Below are 24,817 nucleotides of genomic sequence, written 5' to 3'. Positions count from 1 at the left end.
AACAAGGTCCTCTGAAGGGGCTCTGCTCCAGGTGCCGACAATGAGGGAGGCTCGGTTGTCATGCACGCAAGACAGGGCCTTCTCTGTGGCTGCCCCCAGACTCTGGAATGCTCTCCCGGTGGCTATTCGCTCCTCCGTCTCCATCACAGCTTTTAGAAAGCGTGTGAAATCTTGGCTTTTTAAACAATTAATTAATTAATTAATTAATTAAATTTAATGGGGGAGGAGAGAAGACCCCGGGAGGAGCACACACCCTGGTTGCAGATTGGCAAGTGGACTGACCAGCATCCATTCCTTCAAAATAATTCCTTCAGCAGCCAAAGAGCAAAGGGAACCATTCTGACATTACATCATCATCTTTGTTAATATTTATATCCCACTTTTCTACCCCCCCCAAAAAGTTTTCAAAGCGGTTTGCATAGCAAAAGGGATGAGAAGATGGCTTCATGTCCCAAAGGTCACAGTCACAGCTCAGCACCCACCCACACGCAGGAAACCCCAGCAACCTTCTCTGGAAGGGACATCCTGCTGGGCTGGACAGAGACAATTGCTGCCCCTCAGGATGAGAGAGAGAGAGAGAGAGAGTCACTACTCCAAAGCCAGCCCGGCACCCAGTGAGTGGGGGAATCACGCCAGAGAGTTGAGCCAACCACAGAAATCCCCCTGGAGCTGCCTGAGCACTTGGCTGAAGCTTCGGCGGGAGCAAAGGGCCATGTCAAAGGAAGGAAGCCAGCGCTTGGGGGACACAGGGGCGCTCCGGTACTGCTGGGAACGTGAAAGGTCATCTAGCTCCTGCAGTGGAAGGAGGATGCTCTCCAGTTCCCCTGGAAACCAGCTAGGGGACGTACTAGGTAGGCTTTGTGCTCCAAAACATATTTTCTTTGCTGAAATTCTTTGCTACGTCTTCGTGGATCATCTGAAGCAAGGTCTGCAAGTCTGAAGACAAACAAGAGAAGAGAGGGAGACTTACCTCCCAGCTCGCTCTCCTGCATCCCCTCAACTCCCGGCTCCTTCACCGGCTGCTATGCGAAGCAGAGCCAAGCTGGTCTTGTAGCAACGCCCCCCCCCCACTACCTGTCAACAGCACCCCCTTTTACCTGCATGATAAAAAGGCAGGGGTTCTCAAAGCTTGGGTCCTCAGATGCTGCAGGACTACCATTCCCTTCGTCCCCAGCAGAGAGGCTGGGGAGGAGAGCCATGGCAGCTGGTGATGATGGGCGTTGTAGTCCAACAACCTCTGGGGGCCCAAGTTTCAGAGCTCCTGCCACGCCTGCCTGTCAAAACACAGCCCAGCGAGGACGACGCCAGCTCAGCAGCCCCCAAGAGCCACAGAAGGCTGGAAATGGCCACTGAGGGGGTAACAGCAAAACAGGGAACCGAGGAGAAAGGGAGGGAAGCCGGCCGCTTGAGGGGGTGGGGTGCAAGATTGTCCCTGGTCCCTCCAAGGACCAGTCCAGGGGGTCAGGGGCCCAGCAGCTTGGACGCAAAACAAGGGCCACCCACCAGTAAGGGAATGGCTTCTACGTGCCGGGAGGACTCCCTAGGTATGTAGAAGACACGTGTGTAAACTGAAAGAAAAAAGGAACACACATTATATCCCACCACAATGGACCTTCTCTTTCCTGCTACCTTCTGTTCAGGGAAAATGGACAGAACGGTTGATTTGGAGTCTTTGGTTCGGGGCACTTGAAATTACATGTCGGTGTGTCAGTTAACAGCCAGTTTTAAATGGGGATTTAAAGTCCATGGCCCAAATGTGAAACAAGCTGGCCTCCAGCTGGCGGGGGGTGTTGGGCTTGGGGGTCGCTGCAGCCAGGGGGCTCACGCCAGGACTCACAGTAGCTGAGGGGCTCCTCCTCTTCCTTGGTCTCCCGGGTCTGCCTGCTGTGCAGGGACTCCATCTCTTCGGCGTCCTTGGCACTGTCTGAAGGGGGCTGGGCCTCATCCGAGCCGGGGGTCAGGGAGCTGGTGCTGGCCAGCGTGGTCTTGCTGTGGGGGGAGGACAGCCCGCTCGTCCTGGATTCGCTCACGGCAGAGGGCTTCTTGGGCATCTTCCGGCTGCTGGGGCCGCGGAATGACTTCGGGGTGTATCTTCGGCCCTGAAAGGAGCACCACAGAAAGCCCAGGGCGGCATCGGGCGGTGAGGACGGTCCAGGTCACGGGACCCTTTTCACCCGTGAGAGCTGGGAGACCCAGACTTGGCTCCGCCAGGAATCCCACACACACCCCGGGGGCTCCAGCCGGTCATTCTCCTCCCTGCCTGAGTCCCCACCTCTTGCAAAACGGGATCATCATGCCGACTGACTTTCATTTTGTGGCTAACAGTAGCCCTGGCCATAAGAAGGGGGAACACTTTCCCCAAGAGCCACTCCGGAGCCCCCAGGCAGGCGTGCTCAGAGGTTCTGTCCCTGCCCTTTCTGCCCACCGTTCCAGCATTTGTCTGCCAAGACCAACGCTGTCCTCGTGGACGTGATCAGAACCCCAGCAGAACACCATCATTCCGGTCACGGGAACCCGCGGTCCACAAGAACAGGGTGTCTCTCTGTGTGACAGGCACACACTGCCACTGTGGACAGCGGAGGCGGCAGGTCTGAGCACGTCTGCACAGGAGGAGCAGGGATTCCCAGCAGCCTCTCGGTGACCTTGTACACAAGTGCAGGGTCTCCACTTTTTAGAACCTCTGGACAGGGCACCCTTGAGCCGTCAATTGGCACATCCCCAGTTCACATCTCACCTCCGTGGTCCCCTGGCTAAGCTGCTATTTTCTGAGGCTCAGACCCAAACTTGAAAGTTTCAGTTAGTACAAAATGCACCAGCTCCAGGAACACCAATTGCTGGTCCAGTCTGTGGAGTGTTCTGAATTATTATTCTGAGTCAATGCTTGTTTTTGAGTGTCCTGCAGTTTTTTAGTGTCACTGTTTTAACGACTTGTGGTAGCAAGCACAACTTGTCTCCTTAGCTAAGCAGGGTGCACCCTGGTTGCATATGAATGGGAGACTAGAACTGTGAGCCCTGTAAGATATTCCCCTTCAGGAATGGAGCCGCTCTGGGAAGAGCATCTATGTTCCAAGTTCCTTCCCTGGCAGCATCTCCAAGACAGGGCGGAGAGAGATTCCTGCCTGCAACCTTGGAGAAGCCGCTGCCAGTCTGCGAAGGCAATACTCAGCTAGATAGACCAATGGTCTGACTCAGTATATGGCAGCTTCCTACGTTAACAACAAATATCTTTGTCATGGTTATGGCTAAACAAATAGCCTAACTGACTGGAAAGTGGTATATATACATATTTTAGCAACAACATCTGATGGATTCAAATGGCTGGAAATGAAATCCAAGTATTGTCTGGGACTTCTTCAGTGGGGTTCTTCAGAATTTTTCAGCCCAAGCATCGCCCTCCAAATACTGAGATCTAACCTCAAGCAGCACCTCCCTACCTCTCTTCACTTGGGCAGATGACGCAGAGGCCTGCCTCCCCAGCAAGCCTCCTGTCAGTTCTGTGCCAGTTTAACGGTCATGGCTTAACCCCAGACCTTAGGAGCAGAGAACTCTCCGCTCAGGTGCCCTCTTCCTCCTCACAGTAGGACAGTTCCCAGAAGTCTCTGGGGAGAGGGATCAGCGATTCACCCAGTTGTGCCTCCCTAGTGTGGGTGCCCTGGAAGCCCCAGGTCTCCAAAGCAACTGGGAATGAAAAACCAAGGGGAAACAGGCCAGCCGTGCAAAGCGCTTTCAGGGTAAACCAGATCACCTTGGTGTGCAGGAGGAAGTGTTCCCACCGCGTCTTCACTGTCCTCTCTCTGTTAACCACTTTCATGGAGCTCCTTCCACCACCATAGTCCCTACATTTAAAAACAAAACCAAACCACAAGCCAATGAGTTCCCCATTTCCAGAGACCTGGCTTTTAGGACAAGTCCCATTTAGTACCGTAAGGGTGCATTTTACCCCTGAGGGGATTTTAAATGGATCTCAATTCAACAGCAGGGCTCAGCGGTGGAATACGAGAAGTTATGCCTCCGAGCAGGAGCTCCTCTGAGCACCTGCAGAGCGCCTTTCCTATCAGTGGCCAACATCTTGACTACTGTTGCAGAAGTGGTCCATGCAAGGTGGCTGCACCGCATTGAGGAATTCAGAGGTTGCGGGCAGGGGGGGTGATTTTAGCAATGCTCCCCCCCTTCCTGAGGAAGAACACTGTGCCACCCAGAAATGTGTCCCCGAGGGCATATTTTTGGGTGGTACAGAGCACATCCGGGGAAGGGGAGATTGGCACAAATTGCCAATTATCTGGCCATTTTTGATCCCTGCCAATTTTGTATTATGATATGGAGAACATACTTATCAGGGAGAGGAAAACATGGTTTCAAGCTGTAAGAGGGACATCACCGTTAATGTTAATGTTAATTTTGTAAACAAAGCTGAATCTATGGGGGCCGGGGGGCCCTGCTTTACACATGCAGCAGAATGAGGAGGGGACGAGACGGTCGCCTGATTTATACAGGCTGCACAACGGAACTTGTCGTTCACTCATTCTGGCCACTGGCCCCATCTCAGGGGACGGATGGATCATCGTGATCTTTGGCCACGCTCACCCCCTAGAGATGGAAAACAGATCCTCGCCTGGTTGCACTTCCAGCTCTCTCTGGGGTCTCACCCCTTCTGTGTCCCTACCCCCTCCCAAATGATATGGGGGGACTGCAGTCATTTTTGTACAGAGGAAAGCATTAGGGTCACAACGAACAAATGGTTGCACCCTCTCCACGGAGTCATCTTTGGAGGACGTTTCTGCCCGTTTCCGTTTCCATTCCTCTGACAACTTCGATAACATTTTATAGTCGTTTTGAGTGTTTCAAGCCCGAATGGTCAGGGCAACAAAAGCATGATCGCACCCTGACTGCCACACCATCGCCTCTTTTCCATCTTTAGGAATGCAGAGCTTGTCAAAGAGACAAGAGGTTACAGAAAGCGATGAAGCCCGCCCCCCCCTTGCCGGTGACCCCTCCCGTGAGATTCCTCCCACTGCCAACCACTTCCTCAGCCTCCCCCCCCGCACGTGCACACACACACACACACACAACACACACACACACACGTTACTCTGCTTACTTGGCACTCCAGCAGGTTATCACCGGCTTCATGCTGCTGCTGGGCTCAAGCGTCAAGGCCTCCAGGAGCCAATGGAGGGCACAGAGCTGCCGAAAGAGGGATTCACTGTTTTGAAAAAAGGAAACGGAAGATGGCTTGGGTGGCAGAAGAGAGGGGCACCAAGCCAGGCTCCTGCATTCAGGAGTCCAGCGGACAGGAGTCCTCCTCCTCCTCTTGGCTGGTCTGAAGCCAGAAGTTGGCCTCCCATTGGGGGAAGGGCGCTCTTCCATGGATTACGCCTTTCTCCAATGGGCAGACACCAAGGATCATGAGGCAGGGAGTCTCCTGGTCAGGTCTCCCTTCCGGCTGGTATGGCGAGGGGGTGGTTTGCCATGCTGTGGAACATACAAGTGTCCTTCGGGGTGCTTTGGGGCTGGCAGTCCATTGTGGACAGGTGTGAACGGCCGGACAATCTTCTTCTTCTTCTTCTTCTCCGTCTCTCTCATAAGGGGACATTCTGTTAGAAAGAAGCTGAAGGAAGAGGCAGAGAGACAAGGATCAGAAGCACGGCCCTGATAGTCTGCCACGGCTGATTTGGTTTCTGTCTGCTCTCCCACTCTCCATCTTTTCTGAAGGGCATCCTGACCTAAAGAAGCGAGGGGGGAGGATGGGGACCAAACTCATGGGCACTCATGTCGTTACAACAGCCTCCTGGGGCAGGCAGGCCATTAGAAGGAGGCGGAGGCGGCCGCCTGTTTGGCCTTCCACATGTACTTGATCACTAAAGATCTTTCTTGAAGAGGCACAGATGGCCAGAAGATACTTGCTTCCATGACCATGAATGGCAGGATGTTGCAGAATTACAACTCTCATCATACACTGACACATGGCAGTGGATGACGGAAGCTGTAGTCCAACGGCCTCTGGGGACTGGAGAATCCCTGGTGTGTGGCTTTTGACAATTGGGGGCTCCCAGCTCTTGGAGAAACCCCTCCTGCTTCGGTGGAACCAGGGGAGGAGCCTGGCCGTTGGCTCTGCGCAGGAGAAAGGGGTCCTTGACAGCTTTGCTGTCTGGCCTGGCCATGCCAGCTGGAGTTCCTGGCACGGCCATTGCTCCTGGGCAACAGAACTCAAGACATGCAGGCCCCATCTCCCACCCTCCCCAGCTCCACCAAAAGCCACCAAGTGGGTTGAGGAACAGCTGGCCTATTCAGGCAGTGGAACGAGGTGGTGAAGCAGACCGTACCACTTCAGGCTGCGTGCAGGTGGGGGGTGCCTGTTTTGAATGCTCCCCCATGTGGAAAGCTCCCTGCAGATCAACACAGGAAGAAAGGCACGAGGCCAAGCTCACTTCCACGTGTGCTACTTTTCCACTTGCAGGGAACTTTCATCTAGAGTCCAAAGTGGGAGCATTCATTCTGCCATCTCAGGAGACCACCACCTGCTGCACTGCAACTTCCTTCCGTGCAGACCAGGCCTTGTCAGACCAACGCGGGAGATGGTGCTGGGGTCTGGTCTGACCCCACCCCAAACCGGATGAGTCTAGCTATGGGCTACTACATGAAGCTGGTCATTGGCCATAATAAAGATGTGGTTTGATCTGAGCTACGGTCTCCATTTGGAAAAGGAAGGCTCCGTTAAGAAGCACTGGCTGAGCTCTTCCCAGCGTGCTTGCGGAAGGGCAACCCCTGGGCGCCACATACTTGCTTAGGTCTTCGTCGGAGGAGTCTTCGTCGGAGGACGACGACGACGGATATGTCGGGGGCTGGAACTCCGTCTTCTCCCTCTGCTCCTCTTTCCACTGCTCCAGCCTGAGTGCATGCTCCCTCTCCAAGGTTTCTCGTTGCAGCATGTGGAAATAGCCACGCCCAATCTTCACTGAGTGGATCAAGTGCCTGTTGAGAGAGACAGGAAGGGATGACAACGCCGCTGCGCACGGGAGCGATACGGGAGCGAGGGGCCTCAGGCACTGCACGCGCCCAGCACAAGACGGAGAGAGGCGTGTGGGTTCTCTGGCCACAGGTCACCCCCATCTAGGCCAGTTGGTTTGCAAGCACAGTTCCTGTACAGGTGGGCCCCACTATCCGCAGATTCGCTATCTGCGGTTGGGTGACTGACACTCAACTTCGGCATACACCAGAAAAACCTGGGAAGAAACAAGGGGTTAATTTCACTTACCTGTGCATTGAGATTGGCCAGAAATGAACTTGGAGGTCGTTTCTGGCAGCCATTTTAAGAAGAGGAGCCATCTTGTGGCTCCTCTGTTTATTAAAAAAACAAAAACAAAAAAACCCCACAATTTTTCATGGAAATTGGCTTAATGGTCAGCTTTGGGGGGCATTGCTGGGCACATGGGGACCTGCAGAGCATGGTATGATGCTGACTCTGTGTTATTTTGGCTGGTCCAAGAACCTAACCCCCCAATCTCCATAACCCTAATGACTCGTTACTCGAGAAACGGCGGTGAGAAACAGAACCCCCCGTGGGGGCTCATGAGGTGGTCGCCTGTATAAACTTTGGGCCAAGCTACAACTTACCTGCCACCTTACGTGACGCAGCGGGGAAATGCTTGACTAACAAGCAGAAGGTTGCCGGTTCAAATCCCCGCTGGTACTATATCGGGCAGCAGCGATATAGGAAGATGCTGAAAGGCATCATCTCCTACTGCGCGGGAGGAGGCAATGGTCAATCCCTCCTATATTCTACCAAAGACAACCACAGGGCTCTCTGGTCACCACAAGTTGACACCAACTCAAGGGCACACTTTACCTGGCTTCTGCAACCATGTTAATAATGGCATTCAAATAAATTAAGTAACATCCCATGGTGTCTGGAAAAAGGAGCAGATCATGGAAAGATCACTGGATGTGGAAGCTTCCTGGCTAGCTCTCTTAATTACCCAATGTCCCTGGATTAAGCTCCCAGCATGAGCTCCTTTCCCACATGCAAACATACTATACCGGCCAGGTAAAGTAAGGAGAGGACCTTCTCTCTAGGCTGTTGTACATCTAATAAGGTATTGGAGCCCTCAGAGTTAGCTTACTACAGATCCATTTCCAATCTTCCATGGTTGGGCAAGGTGATGGAGTGAGTGGTGGCCTCTCAGCTCCAGGCAGTTTGGGAAGATGCAGAGTATCTAGACCCGTTTCAAACCAGCTTTTGAGTGTGCTATGGGGTGGAGACTGCCTTGGTTGGCCTGATGGATGATCTCCAACTGGCTATCGACAGAGGGAGTGTGACTCTGCTGATCCTTTTGGATCTCGTGGCAGCTTTCGATACCATCGACCATGGTATTCTTCTGGACCATCTGAGAGGGGTGGGATTGGGTGGCCCTGTCTTACAGGGGTTCTGTAGCCTCTCTAAGGGCTCATGTGCGCGCGCAGAGGCCCGTTCCAGGCTGCAGCTGGCCGGACTATCATTTGGGAGGCAGGCAAGGTGGTTGGAGGAGCCCCCACTGCCACCTCCCAAGTTTACACCGCCGCAGCGGCCACCCCCACCACCAGTGGGGCTTCGTTGTAAAAGGTAAAATCCATCTCCCCCCACTGCTTTAAAATTATAGGGAAGACTTTTAAGGCTAGGAAATCCCCTGTACTTCAGTAGTATCTATTATCAAGTCAATTGGTCAACATGGTTTTAAGGGGATGAAATTGCTGCCTGGGTAATTTTATTTCAAATATGGGAAGGTATTGTTGGGTTGGATATGGTTCTACAGGTTATATGGATATACAGACTCTTAGGGCATGATTTTATTGTAGACCATCTACATCTACAACAAATTGAAGTCTTCATAATGCGCCACTGAGAAAGGACCCGCCAGGAGGGTCGGATTGTGTATAGCTGACAGGCACCACAAAAGAATTGGCATCTGCAAACCAGAATTGTACACAATCTTCTCCTCTACATAAGGGGACTACACCACACAATTGTCTTGTACCTTGAACAAATTGTTTTGGATCATTAGACCTCTATAAGAATTGTGAAAGACTTATAAGGTTGCATTTTATATGTTGAAGAAGAGAATTTATATGAGGAACATCTGTTAGATGCTATTTTAGAACTTCACTGTGTTATATTTTAGGACAATGATTCTTTATTGAAGTTACATGCGAATTTCTTCATCTATTTGGTTCTCTAGTGTAGGCAGGGGTTTCTGTTTGGGTACAGCTGGGATTGGGTGAATGGACGCTTCTAGTTTGTGCTTCTTGGCACAACAACAAAGAAGGCACTATTGCCAGGAATTCTCAAACCTGCCCCCTCTCAAATGTTGCCAGACTACAGCTCCCAAAGGCCACTGTGGCAGAGGATGATGGGAACTGTGGGAACCAGGTTTGAGTATAAGAACGTAAGAACTGCCCTGCTGGATCAGGCCCAAGGACGGAGGCCCATCTAGTCCAGCATCCGGTTCCCCACAGAGGCCCACCAGGTGCCCGCGGGCAAGAGATGAAGGCCTGCTGCCCCCTCTCCTGCTGTTGCTCCCCTGCCCCTGGGATTCAGAGGCATCAAGACTAGTGAGGACTCTGAGAACTCCCGCAGTACACAAATACATAAATATAAGGGGAATGGTGGGGGCTGACATCCGCACATTGGCTTGAAGCAGCCCTTGGGTTTCAGTTGTATCTCCTCAGCAGGAGGACTTTTATTTATTTTTTAATAAAGAGAGCCTTTTGCGGGATGACAGGAGAGGCAGACGAATGATGGCGCGCTACGGCAGCCAAATGGGTCCATCACTTTGGAAGAGTCTGCTCAGCAGCCTGGCTGTCAAAGGGGTGTGTGTGTGTGCGTGTAAAGGGTGTCACTCCCATTGGAGCCAGACAAGGGCATCCATTTGGTGGCACGCAACACGCCTCCGAAAGTAATGGCGGTGCCAGGTTCAAGCGACCTCCTGGCGCCCCGGTGATGAATGGCAAGACACTTAACAAATGGCACGGACACCTGGAGCTCAAGGTGAACCCCGAGCTCACCCGCCTGCGCAGTGTCCACTCCAGACTATTTATTGGCGTTTCAAGCTGAGAAATGGCAAGGCTCCGTCTCTGCTCCCCGCCTTGTCCTGGAAGAGGGGTTAATCCATCTCCTTGTTGGTTTTGTAGCCTGCTCTATCCTGTGGCCTCAAGCGCAGCTGCTGGCTCCCCTCCCCATAAAGAGTGGATGGTTTGGGGGATACAAGAGGCCAGATGGAATTAAAACGACCTTTTGTAGAAGTTAAAACCCATTTCTTTAAAAAACGGAGCATCCCTGCAGCCGTCTGCTTAACTGTTCAAAACAGGCTGCAGAGGGGTCATGTCTGGGCAGGGACCAGAGTCGGCTCCTCTTTCTGCTGCTGGCGGTGCTGGTGTCTCTGGAGCTCGGGCGGCTACGCGGAGGTTGTTGGACTACAACTCCCATCATCCTCAGCGCCAACTGAGGCGGAGGCTGATGGGACTCATAGTGGGGAGCCTCAGTCTGGCCGCCCCTGCTTTGGAACAGCAGCGACGAGCTCAGTGGAACGAGGCGGAGAGACGCAGTCAGGGGCTTGAATCTGGAGCCTCCTGTTCTCCAGCCGGCACACGCTGTTTAGCCAGCACCCTCCGACTGGGTGTGCTGAGGCCTCAGAGCCCTCCTCAAGCACAGGAGGGAGGGAGGCGATGTGGCCATGGAAGCGCCTGCAACGGGCAGCCTGCCAACTGCAGGGGGCTGCAGCAATTGCCAGGGGCAGGCCGGATGAAGCCTCTGGACCGGCCAAGCCTGGTACACGCACTCGGAATGCAGCCTGCTGCCCATGCCCGGCCAGCAGTCCGATGCCTTCTGCCCGCTGCCCTCCAGTCGCCAACCAAAGACAGGACTCCAGGCCCGGCGCTCAGGTCCCCTGGGTGGAAGGCGCACACTCCCGGTCAGGACTGCCCAACAGCCTGGCCCTGGTGCCCCCCCCCCCCCAATAAAGATCAAGCTTGGATCAAGCCTTGTGCTGATGCAAGGGCCTGGATGCCGAATCCCCACAATCACACCAAGCAGCATTGGGCCCCTGCACGTTACGGGGGGGGGGGCGGGGGGAACGCTGCAGGTGCACCTGCTCAACAGATTTCCACCACCACTGAAGAGGTGCCAACGGCAGATCTGCTTGACAATCGCCGTGTGTTTTTATTTACAACATTTATATACACAGCTCTGCAGCAAACACATTCTCTTAAGTTTTTATAGCAGGTGCTGGCTATTTTAATACATTTCTATCCTGCCTCTTACTCTCGTTCCCAAGATGACTTATAACAATATTTTAAAATCCACACAAGAAAGAAAACCAATAAAAAACAACAGTCGCCATCCAGCCCAGCAGTGCCTGACATCCTGACTGACTGACGCTGCACCAGCGCAAGAAACCGAGTTGTGCACACACACACACACACACACAAAACCAACAACTCCCTTACGCCGGATATACGCCGCCTTAGCTCTGTATCGTAGCGATTGAATTGGAGACAAGGCATTGGCAAAGTGAACGGCACCCTGCTGTCTGCGTAGGGACTGCGGTGTCACAATCCGCAGGAAGTGTGGAAGCCACTTCCGAGATCCGCCGTGACCCCGTTGCAGGGTCTAATCGGGAAAGCGCCCCTAGTCCTAGGCCACCTCCAGCCTCAGAGACAATATACCAGTTGCAAGGGAGCTTTGTGGGAAACAGGATGCTCAACGAGACAGGCCTTGGGCCTGATCCAGCAGGGCGGCTCTTATGTTCAACACTGGTCTGGAATGCAAGCTCCCAAGTTGCTTGGGGGTGGGCGGGTTTTTGTTTTTGTTTTTGAAACCCTCTTGCACACGTCTGCTGGCCTGGCTTCATACACTGCAGGCACAAGAGGAGTCAGACTATTTGACCACATCCCGCAGCAGGCAGGGCAGCACAGTCGTCTCCCCCTGGCAGGTCCCCTTTTGCGCCTAATGAACCAATTTGGGAGGGTTTCAAGTCGTTCAGGCCTGCCCTAAGCCCTCCCACCATGAATAAAACAACCCCCCCCAACTTCTTTAGAGGAGCACCTTCTCTGGCCAGGGGCAAAGCAAATACTTTTGCACGGAGAATTCCAGCCTCAGAGATGGGTCTCATTTATATAGCCACTTAATAAAATTAGCCCATGCTGCTGCCAACTTGACGAGGAGGTAAGAGCCATTCATTAAAATGCAAATGCTTTGGAGATGAACTTTGCAACACGCTGACGGCAGTAATTGAGCTCCAGCCGACTGTAAGTCACAACACAGCTTTGCCACCACCTCACGGGCAAAGGGCATGTCTTCCTTGTAAACTAATATCTTTGTCAGTGGGAAAATTAAGGGAGCTTTTGGAGGGCTAATAATCTGCAGCGCAGTACTCCAGCTGCTTTATAAGATTAAATTAATACAGATAAAGGTCAGCTTCATGTCTAGCCAAAACAAAAAATGTCCTGGCAGCAAAAAAGGTATACCGCAAGTTGACGGCAAGCACACAGTTAAGCGCTTAGTGTCATGTCATCTGCATTTGATTATTCCTTAAGCCCTTTACACTCCCCTGAGCTATTCTTTAATTGTAACACAGAATAACGTAGCATTTTAACTCCAAAATTAGAGTCCAGGGACAATGCTTTGTAGCAGAAGTAAATTGTGGGCAAGCCCTACAGAAAATGATGGGTCGAGGAAACGTGTATGGGGAGGGGGCTGTAGCTGGGAGAGGGTCCCCAGTTCAATCCCTGGCAGCATCTCCAGGTAGGGCTGGGAGAGATCCCCAGGTCTGAAACCGTGGAGAGCTGCTGCCAGTCAGTGTACACAATACTGCGTTCCTCTGAAGAGGAAGTATGCACAGCCCAGTGTGGCAGAGCATCTGTTTGCATGAAGGAGGTTCTGGGTTCAATTTGGGGCAGCATCTCCAGAGAGCACTGAGAAAGACTCCTGCCTGAAACCTTGAAGAACTGCTGCCGATTGGTGGCTTACATTCTGAGCAATGCCCCACTGACTGTCCCCTAAGCTAAGCAGGGTCCGCCCTGGTTGCATCTGAATGGGAGACTAGAAGTGTGAGCACTGGAAGATATTCCCCATTAGCGGGATGGAGCCGCTCTGGGAAGAGCAGAAGGTTCCCAGTTCCCTCCCTGACAGCATCTCCAAGAGAGGGCTGAGAGAGATTCCTGCCTGCAACCTTGGAGAAGCCGCTGCCAGTCTGGGTAGACCATACTGAGCTAGACAGACCAATGGTCTGACTCAGGATATGGCAGCTTCCTATGAAGGACAACCCAATAAGAAGGTCTCCTAAGCACTGTTAGGATAATACTGAAAGGCTGTCACAGATATGCTAGAAGCCTAATATTAGATGGAGTCAGCTGAACGTGTTACTCATAAGATCGTTGCAATCATCCCATGTAAACTTATCTTCTACCAGGGGATAATATTTGCATTTTTCAGAAGCAAGGGAAATCAGCAAAAAGCAAGTTCATTTACTGTATTTGCCTGAATCGAAGACTAGACTTTTTTCAAGTTCTTTGCTGTTAGAAATTGGGTGGTCATCTTAAATCCACGGTACTCTTTTTTTCAGGTAAATATAGGTATAAACTGTATTTAAACCCTATTTTTAAAAGAAGGATGTCTTAAATTCAGATTTGTCTTCTATTTGGGTAAATGCAGTCTAACAAATTTATAGTCACATGAATGGGCTCTTAAGAGGTCCAATGAATTGGTTCAGCATAAAACCAAGTTCACCTGCAGAGAGAAGAGTGAGACCTGTGGACATCTCTCCACACTTGGCTGGTTTAGACAGCCACTCCCTCTTCCAAAGGAACTCTAGGAATTGTGGTTTGGGGCAAGCATCTCCCATTGAGTAGCAGCCCCATTCTCAATTGCCTACAACAGTAGAAAACAGAGCGGTTAAGCAATACATTTCTTTCTGTCAGCCAAATTACAAGAGAATAGACGGAACAACAGGTTGCTTACCTGTAACTGAGGTTCTTCTAGTGGCCATCTGTTCATACACACAAGGGTTTCTGCACATGCACAGGACCCAGCCTCCAGAACCTTCCAAGCTCTTTCCCACAGATAGATCATTCGCGGTAGCTCTTCCCCTTCTCCAGTCTCGCTCTGAAACAGACTGCAGCAGGGAAGGAACAGTGGGAATGCGAACGAACAGATGGCCACTGGAAGAACCTCAGTTACAGGTAAGTAACCTGCTGTTCTTCCGTGTGGTCTCTGTTGGTCACACATGGGCACATCACAAGCTTACCTGGAAAGGAGGTGGGAGGCACTCACTGGAAAAACGACTTCAGCCTCGTCCTGCCAAAGACAGCGTCTTTGTGTGTGTGTGCTCGCACATCCAACGCGCAATGAAGTGGGTTGGAGATGGTTTCATCCAAGAGTCTTGAGTAATCTCCAATAAGGACTTAAACATGGGTAAGGCCACCAACACATTGGGATCACTGTGTCAATGACCACAAAGACTAGGTCCTCTTCGGGCTTAGCAGGTTGTTTAACTTTAAGGTCCAATGAAGTGGCCATGCTTAGAGTACTCTCTGAATGGGAGTGCAGGTCTTCCGATGGCGACTCCGGTTTAGGATCAGGCATATTGTTCAGTGGAGAAGAGTGAACGCTTGGAAGAGATCGATCTGAATCAGCATCAGATTCTGGGTCCGAGTCTGCATCAGGCAGCGGTGATTGTGGAGGCGCTGCAGGCTCAGAGCGCTTTGGTGCCGGTTGGGCTGGAACTGTCCCCTCCAGGATTGGGACCGAAAGGGTCGGTTCCAAGAGCTTCACGTTGTCCTCCTTGAAGTAGTCCTTCTTGGCCAAGTCGTCAGGAACCGAGCATTTTGGTTGCCTTGGACATGGGGATCGATGGGGGGACCTAGATCTTGGCCTCAAATGGTCCCTTGATTGGGTCTGAGAGTGCCTGGGGTGGTCACAGCAGTGGTGGTATGATGGGCTTTGACCCCAAGGTGGGCTTTGACCCCCAGGTCTATATGAGGGTGAACCCACCTGGTACCGATGGTAGTGACATTGCCTGTATGGGTCTTTAGAAGGAGATCTGCGATACGGCGAGCATCAATCCTTATACTCCCAGTCTCGGGAGCTATAATGACGTTGATGGTACTCCACGTATGTATCCCATTGGTTGAGCCCTCTCTTGCCATATCTATCTAGGGGGTAGTGGTAGCAGTCGTAGTCTGGTGTGAGTCTGGGAAGGTACCAGGCATCAGACTGTGGGCCATCATCCGCAATAGCTGGGTCATCTATGGGGCTCAACGGTTCGGGATCGAGAGGCATGTCAGGATCGACAGATTCCGGGTCCATGTTTATCGGTTCTCTTGAGAGCATTGGCTCCAGGGGTGTCTCCAGCTGCTTTTTCTTTTGTATTATTTATTTGACATATTTGTATACCACCCCAGACTTACATCTCAAACTTACAACCACCATTTGTTGTGGTTTACAACAAAATAATACAAAATAAAACAAAATAAAAAGGTTAAAACATTAACATTGTTTCAAATTATTGTAAAAACTATTAAAACAGTATCTAATTAAAAGCCTGGGTGAATAAATGTGTCTTGACTGCCTTTTAAAAAAGTTGTCAGAGATGGGGAGGCTCTTCTTTCAGCAGGGAGTGCATTCCAAAGCCTCAGGGCAGCAACAGAGAAGGCCCATCCCTGAGTAGCCACCAGACCAGCCAGGGGTATCTTGTGAAAGCTCCTACCTGCCAGTAGGGGAGGCCTGTTTGGCTTCTGAAGGACACAACCTTCTTCTTTCTCTTCTTCTTTGCAGGTTCCGTATCAGCGTCTGCAGGCCATTTAGGTGGCTTGATCTTTCGTGTGGTTATCTGAGACGAACTCTGGATAGCCAGGGTTGGGTGAAAAATTTGAGTAGATGTTGGAACCAAGGTTGTTGGTACTGGAGGTGGAAGAGCTGGGACCGAAGTACCCGTGGCCTTGAGGTTGGGCCCAGGGTCCCCAAAGGTAGAAGGATCCCTATCAGTAGGGCAAGCCTTGTGAGAAACTGTTGGGCTTGATGCCATGGATGGAGTCAGCACCCTTTCCCAAAGGAGAGATCATAGCCGGAGAGTCCTATTTTTCCGTGTCTGCTTAGTAAATCTGAAGCAGTGGGCACACGAATCAACCTTGTGAGATTCACCTGAGCAGAGCAGGCAACGAGAATACCCCTCCGCTGGCAGGATCTTAGTGCAACAGAACGTGCAGTGCTTAAAAGTTACTTTGCTGGCCATCCAGAGAGTTTGGGGAGAAGGCGGATGGGGCCTTAATCCTCTTTTTCTCTCAATTCAGCAAAGAGCAAGGAATGATCCAGAAGGCTGCAAGTCTTTCAGCGGATGATGAAGAACTGAGCAGGAAATTGAGAGCGAGGCTGGAGAAGGGGAGGAGCTACCACCAAAAATCTGAGCGAAAGAGGTTGGAAGGGTCCAGAGGCTGGGTCCCACACACGCACAGAAGCCCATGTGTGCACAACAGAGACAACGTAGAAGAACTTCCTTTTATTATTAGAACAGAAGGACATCTTTAATGCCACCACCACCCCCTTCCCTAAAGCTTGCAGGTCTACTGCAGCACCAAGAAAATGTGAATTCATTCTCACCTTTGCAGAAGACCACCCCCGGAACCAAAGGAGTCTCAAAATATAAATTTGCCCTTAACGTGCAACCAGCCCCACCTGTTATGGAACAGCCTCCCCAGTGAGGTTCGCTAGGCATCACCACTCGGTTCTTCTAGACACCAAGTCAAGACCTTTTGGTTCACTCGGGCCTTTTAAATTTGATTTTTAAAACTGACTTTTAAAAAGTTTTAAAATTGTTTTGTTCTGTATTTCGTGTTTGTTTCTGAGGTGTTGTGGTTCCATCCATAGAACAATTTGTTATAGGGCAGCTAACAAATAAAGTGTATTAATTTTTTATGACTACTACGACTACTTCTACTAAAACCTGTCCCCTTCAATAAGCTTTAGTTGCTTCATCTGCCTGTTAAATTGATTCAAGCTTTCAGACCTTGTTTTTAAAAAAATTGTGAGCATCTTCAGACACCGACTTCAAGGAGAAGACGCGTCAATCACCGTGTTACCCTCCACAGGATACTCGGGAGTCATGTTTACACAGACAGCAAAATCCAATAAGCAACAACCGGTGCCTAGATACAGAATGGCAACACAGATCTGCCACAGGAAGACGCATAAATTGTGTTCTGAGTGAAGAACTGGGGGGAAGCAGGGCTGCTGACAGGGACCTAAAAGAGCGGATCCCTTCCATGACTGATGATGGCCGTGCTAATGTTCCATCCATCCAGACACTCCGATCGCTGTCTGTGGTCTAATTAAGGTGAGCTGTCATTCACCGAGAAAGAAACTTTTCCTGCTTCTTGTGGAAAGGAATTTTGCAAACCTCCAACCGTGACTGTGTGGAACGCCTGCCAATTAAAGCCTCGGCTGCCGAGCGGCACAGGAGGCATCGGAGCACTTCTTGTTTCCAGGCAACTGGCAGGGCGGCCGTGCATGGGCCACAACAGGAACCCACCTGGGCAGATGATGCCCGCTCCGCCAGCAGCCGCCGGGCCTCCTTGCCTTCCCGCACTCCAGTCCTGACCCACTTCCATGGCCACCACCCAAGAGACCGATGATTCACGGGGCTGAGGATGTGCTTGAACTGAGGAGCAGGGCAGGGAAGAGCACTGGAGGGGGGTGGGCTTGGCAGCAAAGAAGACACAAAGGCAGTGGAAGGCCAAGGGGGCAGACTCCTTCCCACAGCCACTTTTCCCCCGCCGCCCCCAAGAGAGCAAAAACAGATCGATTCCGGCAGGGCAGACGGGCTGCAGTTCAACTGACCTGACATGGTAAAGCCGTCAGCAATGTGCCAGCCCAGCAATCAGGAGAGGGGGGCAGCCACAAGCATCAGGCAGAGTCTGTGCTCTGCAATGTGACTGAAGGGCTGAAGACTTCACCACGGCATCGTCTCTATGCTGTCATAGCCACTGGGTGCTCACTGCAGTGGCTGCTGGAGGGGAAATGAGGGCCTCTCCCTGCAGACCCACTCAATTGGAGGAGCCCTCCATCTGGGAAAGAGAAACACCTTCTATTTATTTATTGAACAGATTTTGATGCTGCCCCAACATCTGTGTCTCTGGGAAGTTTACAATAAAGCCAATACAAATTAAGACCTTAAGACGCTTTAAAATTTAACACCATGTTCAAAACCGTAAATCTGATTAAAATCGGATTGGTTCCTGGGTGAACAAATGTGTCTTAACTGCCTTTTTAGAAGTTGTCAGAGATGGGGAGGCTCTTCTTTCAGCAGGGAGCACATTGCAGAGTCTCGGGGCAGCAACAGAGAAGGTCCGTCCTTGCATAGCCACTAGATAAGCCAGTGGCAACTGCAGACGGACCTCTCCAGATGATCTCAAAAGCAGTGGTGAGGGCTCATGGCAAAGACATTCTCTTCAGTTCCCAGGGCCTAAGCCGTTTAGGGCTTTATGGGTTATAACCAGCACCTTGTATTTTACCTGGAAACTTATCGGCAGCCAGTGTAGCTCTTCCAACACAGGAGTAATATGGTCTCTCCGAGATGACCCAGAGACCTACCTAGCTGTTGCATTCTGTACCAACAGCAGTTTCTGGGCGACATACAAAGGCAGCCCCACATAGAGCACATAGTCAAGTCTTGAGGTTACCAGCACGTGTGCCTGAGTTCCTTGGAGGACGGGCATTACAATGACAACTGATGTCAAGTGGAGCAGTCGAGTCACTGAAATCAGTCTCTACTACCTGTGGCCTAAATGTCCCATTAATGGTCACCTATAGAAGAGAAGCCAGATAGGAGACGGTGAGAAAGGGTGACTGGCCTGTCTTCCGCTTCTCCCTGGAACAGATCAGCCCAGTTGTTACAGCCTGGCAGGACACTTTGCTTAGAAACGCCGTGTGCAGGGAGTTCACACTCTTGGTGTCAGCAACCTAGGAAGTCGAGCTGGAAGCTCTGGGCACGGATCCAATAAATGAATCAGGTAGCAGGGCGCAAAGCTGCTGGCAGATGGCTGGATTTCATCATGATGACAGCGAGGACGACGACGACGACAAACCTTTCACGTGTTGACAGAGGGCATGGGTGGACCCATGTCGCACCCTGGGACCCTTCTATACCCTGCCAATAGGGCACGTTCTTGGAGATGGGAGATCTTCACAGTCCACTGCTTATGGACAGGGACACACAGAGGGTGCCTGTGTTCCCTCTAAGGTGCACCTCCCAACTTCCAGACCCCTGCGCAGACCCCTGCCACTGCTGCCCAACTGCCTGGCACCTGGTCCCCAGCACCCCGTTTCCCCCCTCCCCGGCCGGGATGCATTACCGCACTTTCCCCCTTTCCCTGGCCAGGTTGATGCCACGCCGCCTCCTTGCTAAGCTAGGTCAGGGGTTGCCAGCCTTGGGCCCATAGATGTGGTTGGACTATCATCCCACCATCCCCAGCCACAATGGCCGAAAGCCACACCTGAGCTGGTCAAAGCTGGGGTGGGAGGGTGGGGACACCTTCTCTCAATTTGCAGGATTTGTGTATCCCATTTTTGTGTGTACTCCGGTTCACCAACTAATTTCAAGTTTTAAAACTTGGTCTACCTGATGATTTTCTGTCATTTGCAGTGTTTTAGAGGTCAAATGTAATGCATCCTGCCTTAGGCATGATCACAGGCTATGATTTTTTTCACATCTGGGAGCCCAAGGCTGAGAACCCCTGCTGTAGATTAACAGGCCTCCAGCCTGCAAACCACCAGAGATCCTGAAGTTTCAACATTTCCTCCCTGTCAGAATCAGGCCTGAGACGAAGTAGAACCATGGCTTATGAATCCAACTCAGAGGATGAAGGGCAGCCCTTCTGTCAATGGAGGGCAACAAAAGCACTGTCATATAGGAATCAACCTTCAGTCCCCGCAAAGAAGACCAGAAACAGTGCCCAGTTCTGCAACAGAGGAGTTGTCCCCACCAAGATCTGATCCCACTGCAGCTCCCCAGAAGGCCACTGCCAATGGGCCCAGTCAGAAGTGGCTCAGAGACAGACCCCCACAGGGTTCTGCCTCTTTAGGAAAGCATATCCTCCTCTGAGGTTTTGCAAGACCCGAGGCCTTTTCTTCTTTCCTTTCTTCCAAAGCTCTCATCTGAGCTCGTTGGGAACCAGCAGTTGCTGGCACAAGAAGTCTCTCAGCACAGCTACCAAGACCTTCTGCAAGGCTCCAGTCATCCAGCTGTTTCCCAGGTAGAGTTGCCACACACCCCAGAATTTCACGTCTCACCCGGATTTTAAGCATCTCACCCAGATTGCTTAGCCTACCGAGATTTGCCTGGATTTCAGCTTTCATTAAAACCGAAACCAAAAAAAGCTGAGCTCTAGCCCTTGTAGAAGTGGAGTAATGGAGCAAAACGTGCAGTCACTCAAATACTCAAAGATTATTTTCAAGCCAGTTTACATCATATACCAATTAGGCACCCGGATTTGGAAAGCGAGAATAGGGCCACCCTATTCCCAGCGCATCTTGCTTCAGAAGAATGGGCTGTTCTGTTCCTGCCCTCACTGCTTGCCCAGCATACAGACACACATCCGCCCAACCCAGCACATGCTGAGCAAAACGAATGCAAGGAGACCCCAACTGGCCAGCCCGAAGAGTTCAGCGGAGACGTCTGAGCAGCCCAAAGATCCCACTTTTCCTAAGATTAAGTAGCCCTTTCTTGTCGTTTCCCTCGGCTCTTCTCTGCTGAATGCCTTTACGCCCAGGGCTATAGATGGAAACACTTGAGATGTAATGTGCGCCCTTCGATGGTGGGTAATTTGTCAGCGTTTGTTTACAGGAGGCCGAGACGAAACACTGCCAGGAGCAAATCTTGATGTCTGTACTGGCGTTTGAGGCCTGTGCTGCGAAAGTGCTAGTCTGGTATTCAAATCAAGGAGCGAACAAGCACCAAAAGAGCCGTCCCATGCAAGAAGCCTAGAGATGGAGCTTCACGTCAGCTCCAGCTCTCTCTGCTTGACTAGCCAATTTCATCTCTGGAGCCTACTTGATACGTGGCGTTTTTTCCTAATACCAACATACCACTGGAGGAAATGAATGTTTACAAGAGTCATGTGAGAATGCAGGTGGCCGACTTTGCCATGCAGTCTGCATGTACTTAAAATGCCCCCAGGCCAATTCCCAGCATTGCCACCCGAAGCATCTCCGGTGGCCAGGCTGGGAAAGAACTCGGCCTGAAAAGTGGGTGAAGGGGGCTCCAAGATCCACTGCCTGGCCAGGCTAGGAGCAGCTTTGGTCTAATCCAGGACAAAGCAATCTACTCTAAAGCAGTTCCCCATATTGCCCTGGCAAGAGCAGCCAAGCCTCAGGAGACTCAAGAGTTGAGTCTACAAGAGAAGGAAGCTCAGGGGCTCCAGGGCTCCCCTGGAGAGCAAATGAGCTTTGCGAATAATGTCTGCTTACTTTGGGGAACTGGGCTAAGAAGTCTAAAAGTCCTAATTCCCCTGATCTGAAGGGTGAATACAGTTAGCCACTTTACCACACAGTCCGGTTTTCTACCATGTGGCTGGATCATTTTAATCCAGGGTTTCCAAGCTTGGAATCCCAGATGTCGTTGGACTGGAAAAGGTGCAGCAGAGGGCAACCCAGGTGATCAGGGTCTTGGAGCGCCTTCCTTAGGAGGCCAGGCTACAACATCTGGGGCTTTTTAGTTTGGAAAAGAGGCGACTAAGGGGAGACATGATCGAGGTGTATAAAATTGTGCATGGAGTGGAGAGAGTGGACAGAGAGAAATCCCCCCCCCACAACACTAGAACCAGGGGTCACCCCATGAAACTGAAGGTTGGGAAATTTAGGACCGACAAGAGGAAGGACTTTTTCACACAGCACATAATTATCCATGGCTGCTAGTCTAGTGGCTATAGGCCACCTCCATCCTCAGAGGCATGATGCCTCTCAATCCCAGTTGCAGGGGAGCAACAGCAGGAGAGAGGGCATGCACAGACCTCTTGCCTGTGGGCTCCCCAGAGGCATCTGGTGGGCCACTGTGTGAAGCTGGACCAGATGGGCTTTGGGCCTGACCCTGCAGTGCTGTTCTTATGCAGAACGCCCATCAACTCCAGCCACAACAGTCAGAGTCTACTGTGGCTGAGGAGGATGAGAGTTGTATTCCAGCAACATCCGGGGAGGGACTCAGGGTTGGAATTAATCTTTGGCAAAGGCTGAGGGCCTTAAGAAGTGAGATGGCTTCCCCACATTGTCCACCTGGTAAAAGGGTCACCTGTATTAGTCACCCATGGCAGATGATGTGGAGTGGGGAAGAACCCGCCCCTGCTGTGGAGTTTCGTGGCTAGAGCAGTCCTTTAAGGAATCATTGCACTTCCCGGCTCCCTCCCCCACCCACAGTTTCCAGATCTTAAATTCAGAACTCTATCCCAAATATTGTTTGTATAGCTTTAGGTATTTAAACATTTGCACTTATGAGGCTTAAAAACAACAACACTCACTTAAGTGTTGTTCTGCTTGAGGGGCTTGATTTGTTTAGTGAGAGAACAAAGTTGTTCCTCTAAAGTTAAGTGTTTTGTATTCATGGTGTGCCTATATATAGGATTACGGTCAATTTCAAGGTGTAAAGTGAATGTTATTTTAGAGGGGCGTTGCCTTGATTTTCACTATAATTGCAAGCTGCACATGTGCGTACATGCACACATTACTATGGAAAAACTTAAAGCAATGCCCGTTCCCCCGTAAGAGGACAGTCACTTTACACCTCAAAGATCAGGAGAGAGTTTTTCAGACCTGGCATTCTGACTGACATCATGTTTGTGCAAGAAAGTTGTGCACATGCAAGAAAATGGCATCGCTGGGCAAAATCCTGACATTACACTCTTGCCCTCTAGTTCCATGCAACGCTCATGGTTGGAGGCAGTGGCTGGGAACCCAGCACAGGTGGTGCACCTTGTGGCACACGCTCAGGCACCACACTAGTCTGGAACCCAATGTGCTCCAGACTTCGTGCCAGCGGCTAGCACATAGAGATGCCATGCCCCCTGGAATTTCGGGTTTCACCCAGATTTAAAGAATCTCACCCAGATTGCTTAGCCCACCCGGATTTCAGCTTTCATTTTTTTAAAAAAGCTAAGCTCTAGTCCTTGTAGAAGCTGGGTTATGGAGCAAAACGTGCAGTCCCTCTTCGGCTCAAAAGTTATTTTCAAGGCAATCTACATAATATGCAAACTAGGCACCCGGATTTGGAAAGCCAGGATATGGCAAACCTACTAGCACAGCAGCCTTGTGCACACGCAGTACGTCTGCACAGACGCTTCATCAGTCGGGATGTCAACCGTTCTCTCTCTTTCTTTTTTTTACACAGAAATGAGAAAAGATTAAGCCTCTACTTCCTGAAATAAAGAACTAACTAGGGGCAATTTAAAACAACAACACCACTGAAGCAAAGCTAAGACTAGTCTTCCTCCCAGAGCAACAGGAACACTAGCAGGTAAGTCAGGGTGGACAACCACCACAGTGGCCCAGAGAATCGACAGAGACCAGCTACGGGGCTGCAGCAATGCAGCAGCATCTAGTGAGAAGTGGGCTGACTCGCCCACATGTCTTGCCTGGCAAGCTGCTCATCCGTCCTCTGCCTAAGAAGACGTATCTTCTTTGTGGAGTCTGCTTTGACTCTTCTCTGCAGAATGCCTTTTAGAAGCTTCACACAGCAAGCGCTGCAGAGGAGGCTGCCTACATTAGGAGGCCTGGCCCTCTATGCCTGGCAGAAGCCATTGGTCAGCGTTTGTTTGCAGCCGGCCATCATCAATGGGCAACACCCCAGAACAGCAAGACGGCGCCCACCCTGGTATTACACTCTATCGCCACATCACACCGCAAACACGGATGGTGGGCTAGCAGATGAAGGAGTGGGGCTGCAGTTAGGGGCCGGCTCCATTTTCTGTCCCGTCCCCCCCCCCCGCTGCACTGAGTTCTTTGGGACCAAGAAAAGGGGCTGCAACAGGAGATTCTGCTGCGAAGAGGCCAAATCCCGAGATAATTGGGGACCCAGCAGGCACTTGAAGGATGGCCTGTTCCTATGTGTGGCTTCCTGGGCATGGTGGCCCCAACTTCCTCCTCCAGGTGGCCCCAACTTCAGGGGTGAGGCAGGTAGAACCCTCTCCTCGGGGAGAGATTTCTCCTCCTTTTCATTCTCCTAGGCATTTTAAGAACAATGGCGCTTAATGCTGCTCTAACCACCATTTTGATCTGCTGTGGCAAATCACGCTGGATTTGTTATCGTCAATATTTGTATTACTTCGTTGAAAGCCACTTTGAGTAGGTTTTTAAAAACAGGAAAGTGGCTTTTAAAACTAAATTAAAAAGTTACTACAGACATCAGGGTGACTGCACTTGAGAAGGTAAGTGCAGGGGAACGTCTGCAACGTGAAAGGGCTGAGCGAGAACTTGCATCATAAAATCGGATCGTGTCAGTCTCTCTTTGAAGAAAGAGTATGGGTCTTATGCCCATATTAGAGACACACGTAGCTGGTAATCTCTCTCCTTTGCTACCTAGTGTGCATAAAGCCATTATAAATGTCTCTTGAAATGCAGATAGAATGTTTGCCACCAGCTGCTGGCACTGATTAGCCTTCACTCTGCATCTGAAGAAGGGGGTTATTATAACCCAAGGAAGCGTCCGCATCAACACATCAGTGAGTCTAGAAGGTGCTGCCTTGTTCTTTCTTTTTTGGTCCTAAAAAAGAGTCACACCGCATCCTGGCCACTGGAGCCACCCACCAA

General features: G+C 51.2%; 1 protein-coding gene across 2 annotated transcripts in view; it reads right to left on the bottom strand.

The window, feature by feature from the left end:
• Nucleotides 1-24,817, bottom strand: part of CCDC60 (coiled-coil domain containing 60) — a 58,521-nt gene that overhangs the window by 10,944 nt on the left and 22,760 nt on the right. For both annotated transcript variants that reach the window (XM_053279186.1, XM_053279185.1), the window contains exons 4-9: nt 6,781-6,972; nt 5,486-5,608; nt 5,099-5,203; nt 3,746-3,836; nt 1,838-2,099; nt 849-936 (exon numbers count right to left, since the gene is read on the bottom strand). In XM_053279186.1, the coding sequence (XP_053135161.1) occupies nt 849-936; nt 1,838-2,099; nt 3,746-3,836; nt 5,099-5,203; nt 5,486-5,608; nt 6,781-6,972 (861 nt within the window). The remainder of the gene's footprint in view (nt 1-848; nt 937-1,837; nt 2,100-3,745; nt 3,837-5,098; nt 5,204-5,485; nt 5,609-6,780; nt 6,973-24,817) is intronic.

Source organism: Hemicordylus capensis, chromosome 15 (genome assembly GCF_027244095.1).
Source record: "Hemicordylus capensis ecotype Gifberg chromosome 15, rHemCap1.1.pri, whole genome shotgun sequence".
NCBI lineage: Eukaryota > Metazoa > Chordata > Lepidosauria > Squamata > Cordylidae > Hemicordylus > Hemicordylus capensis.
This window is presented reverse-complemented; position numbering and strand designations above follow the sequence as displayed.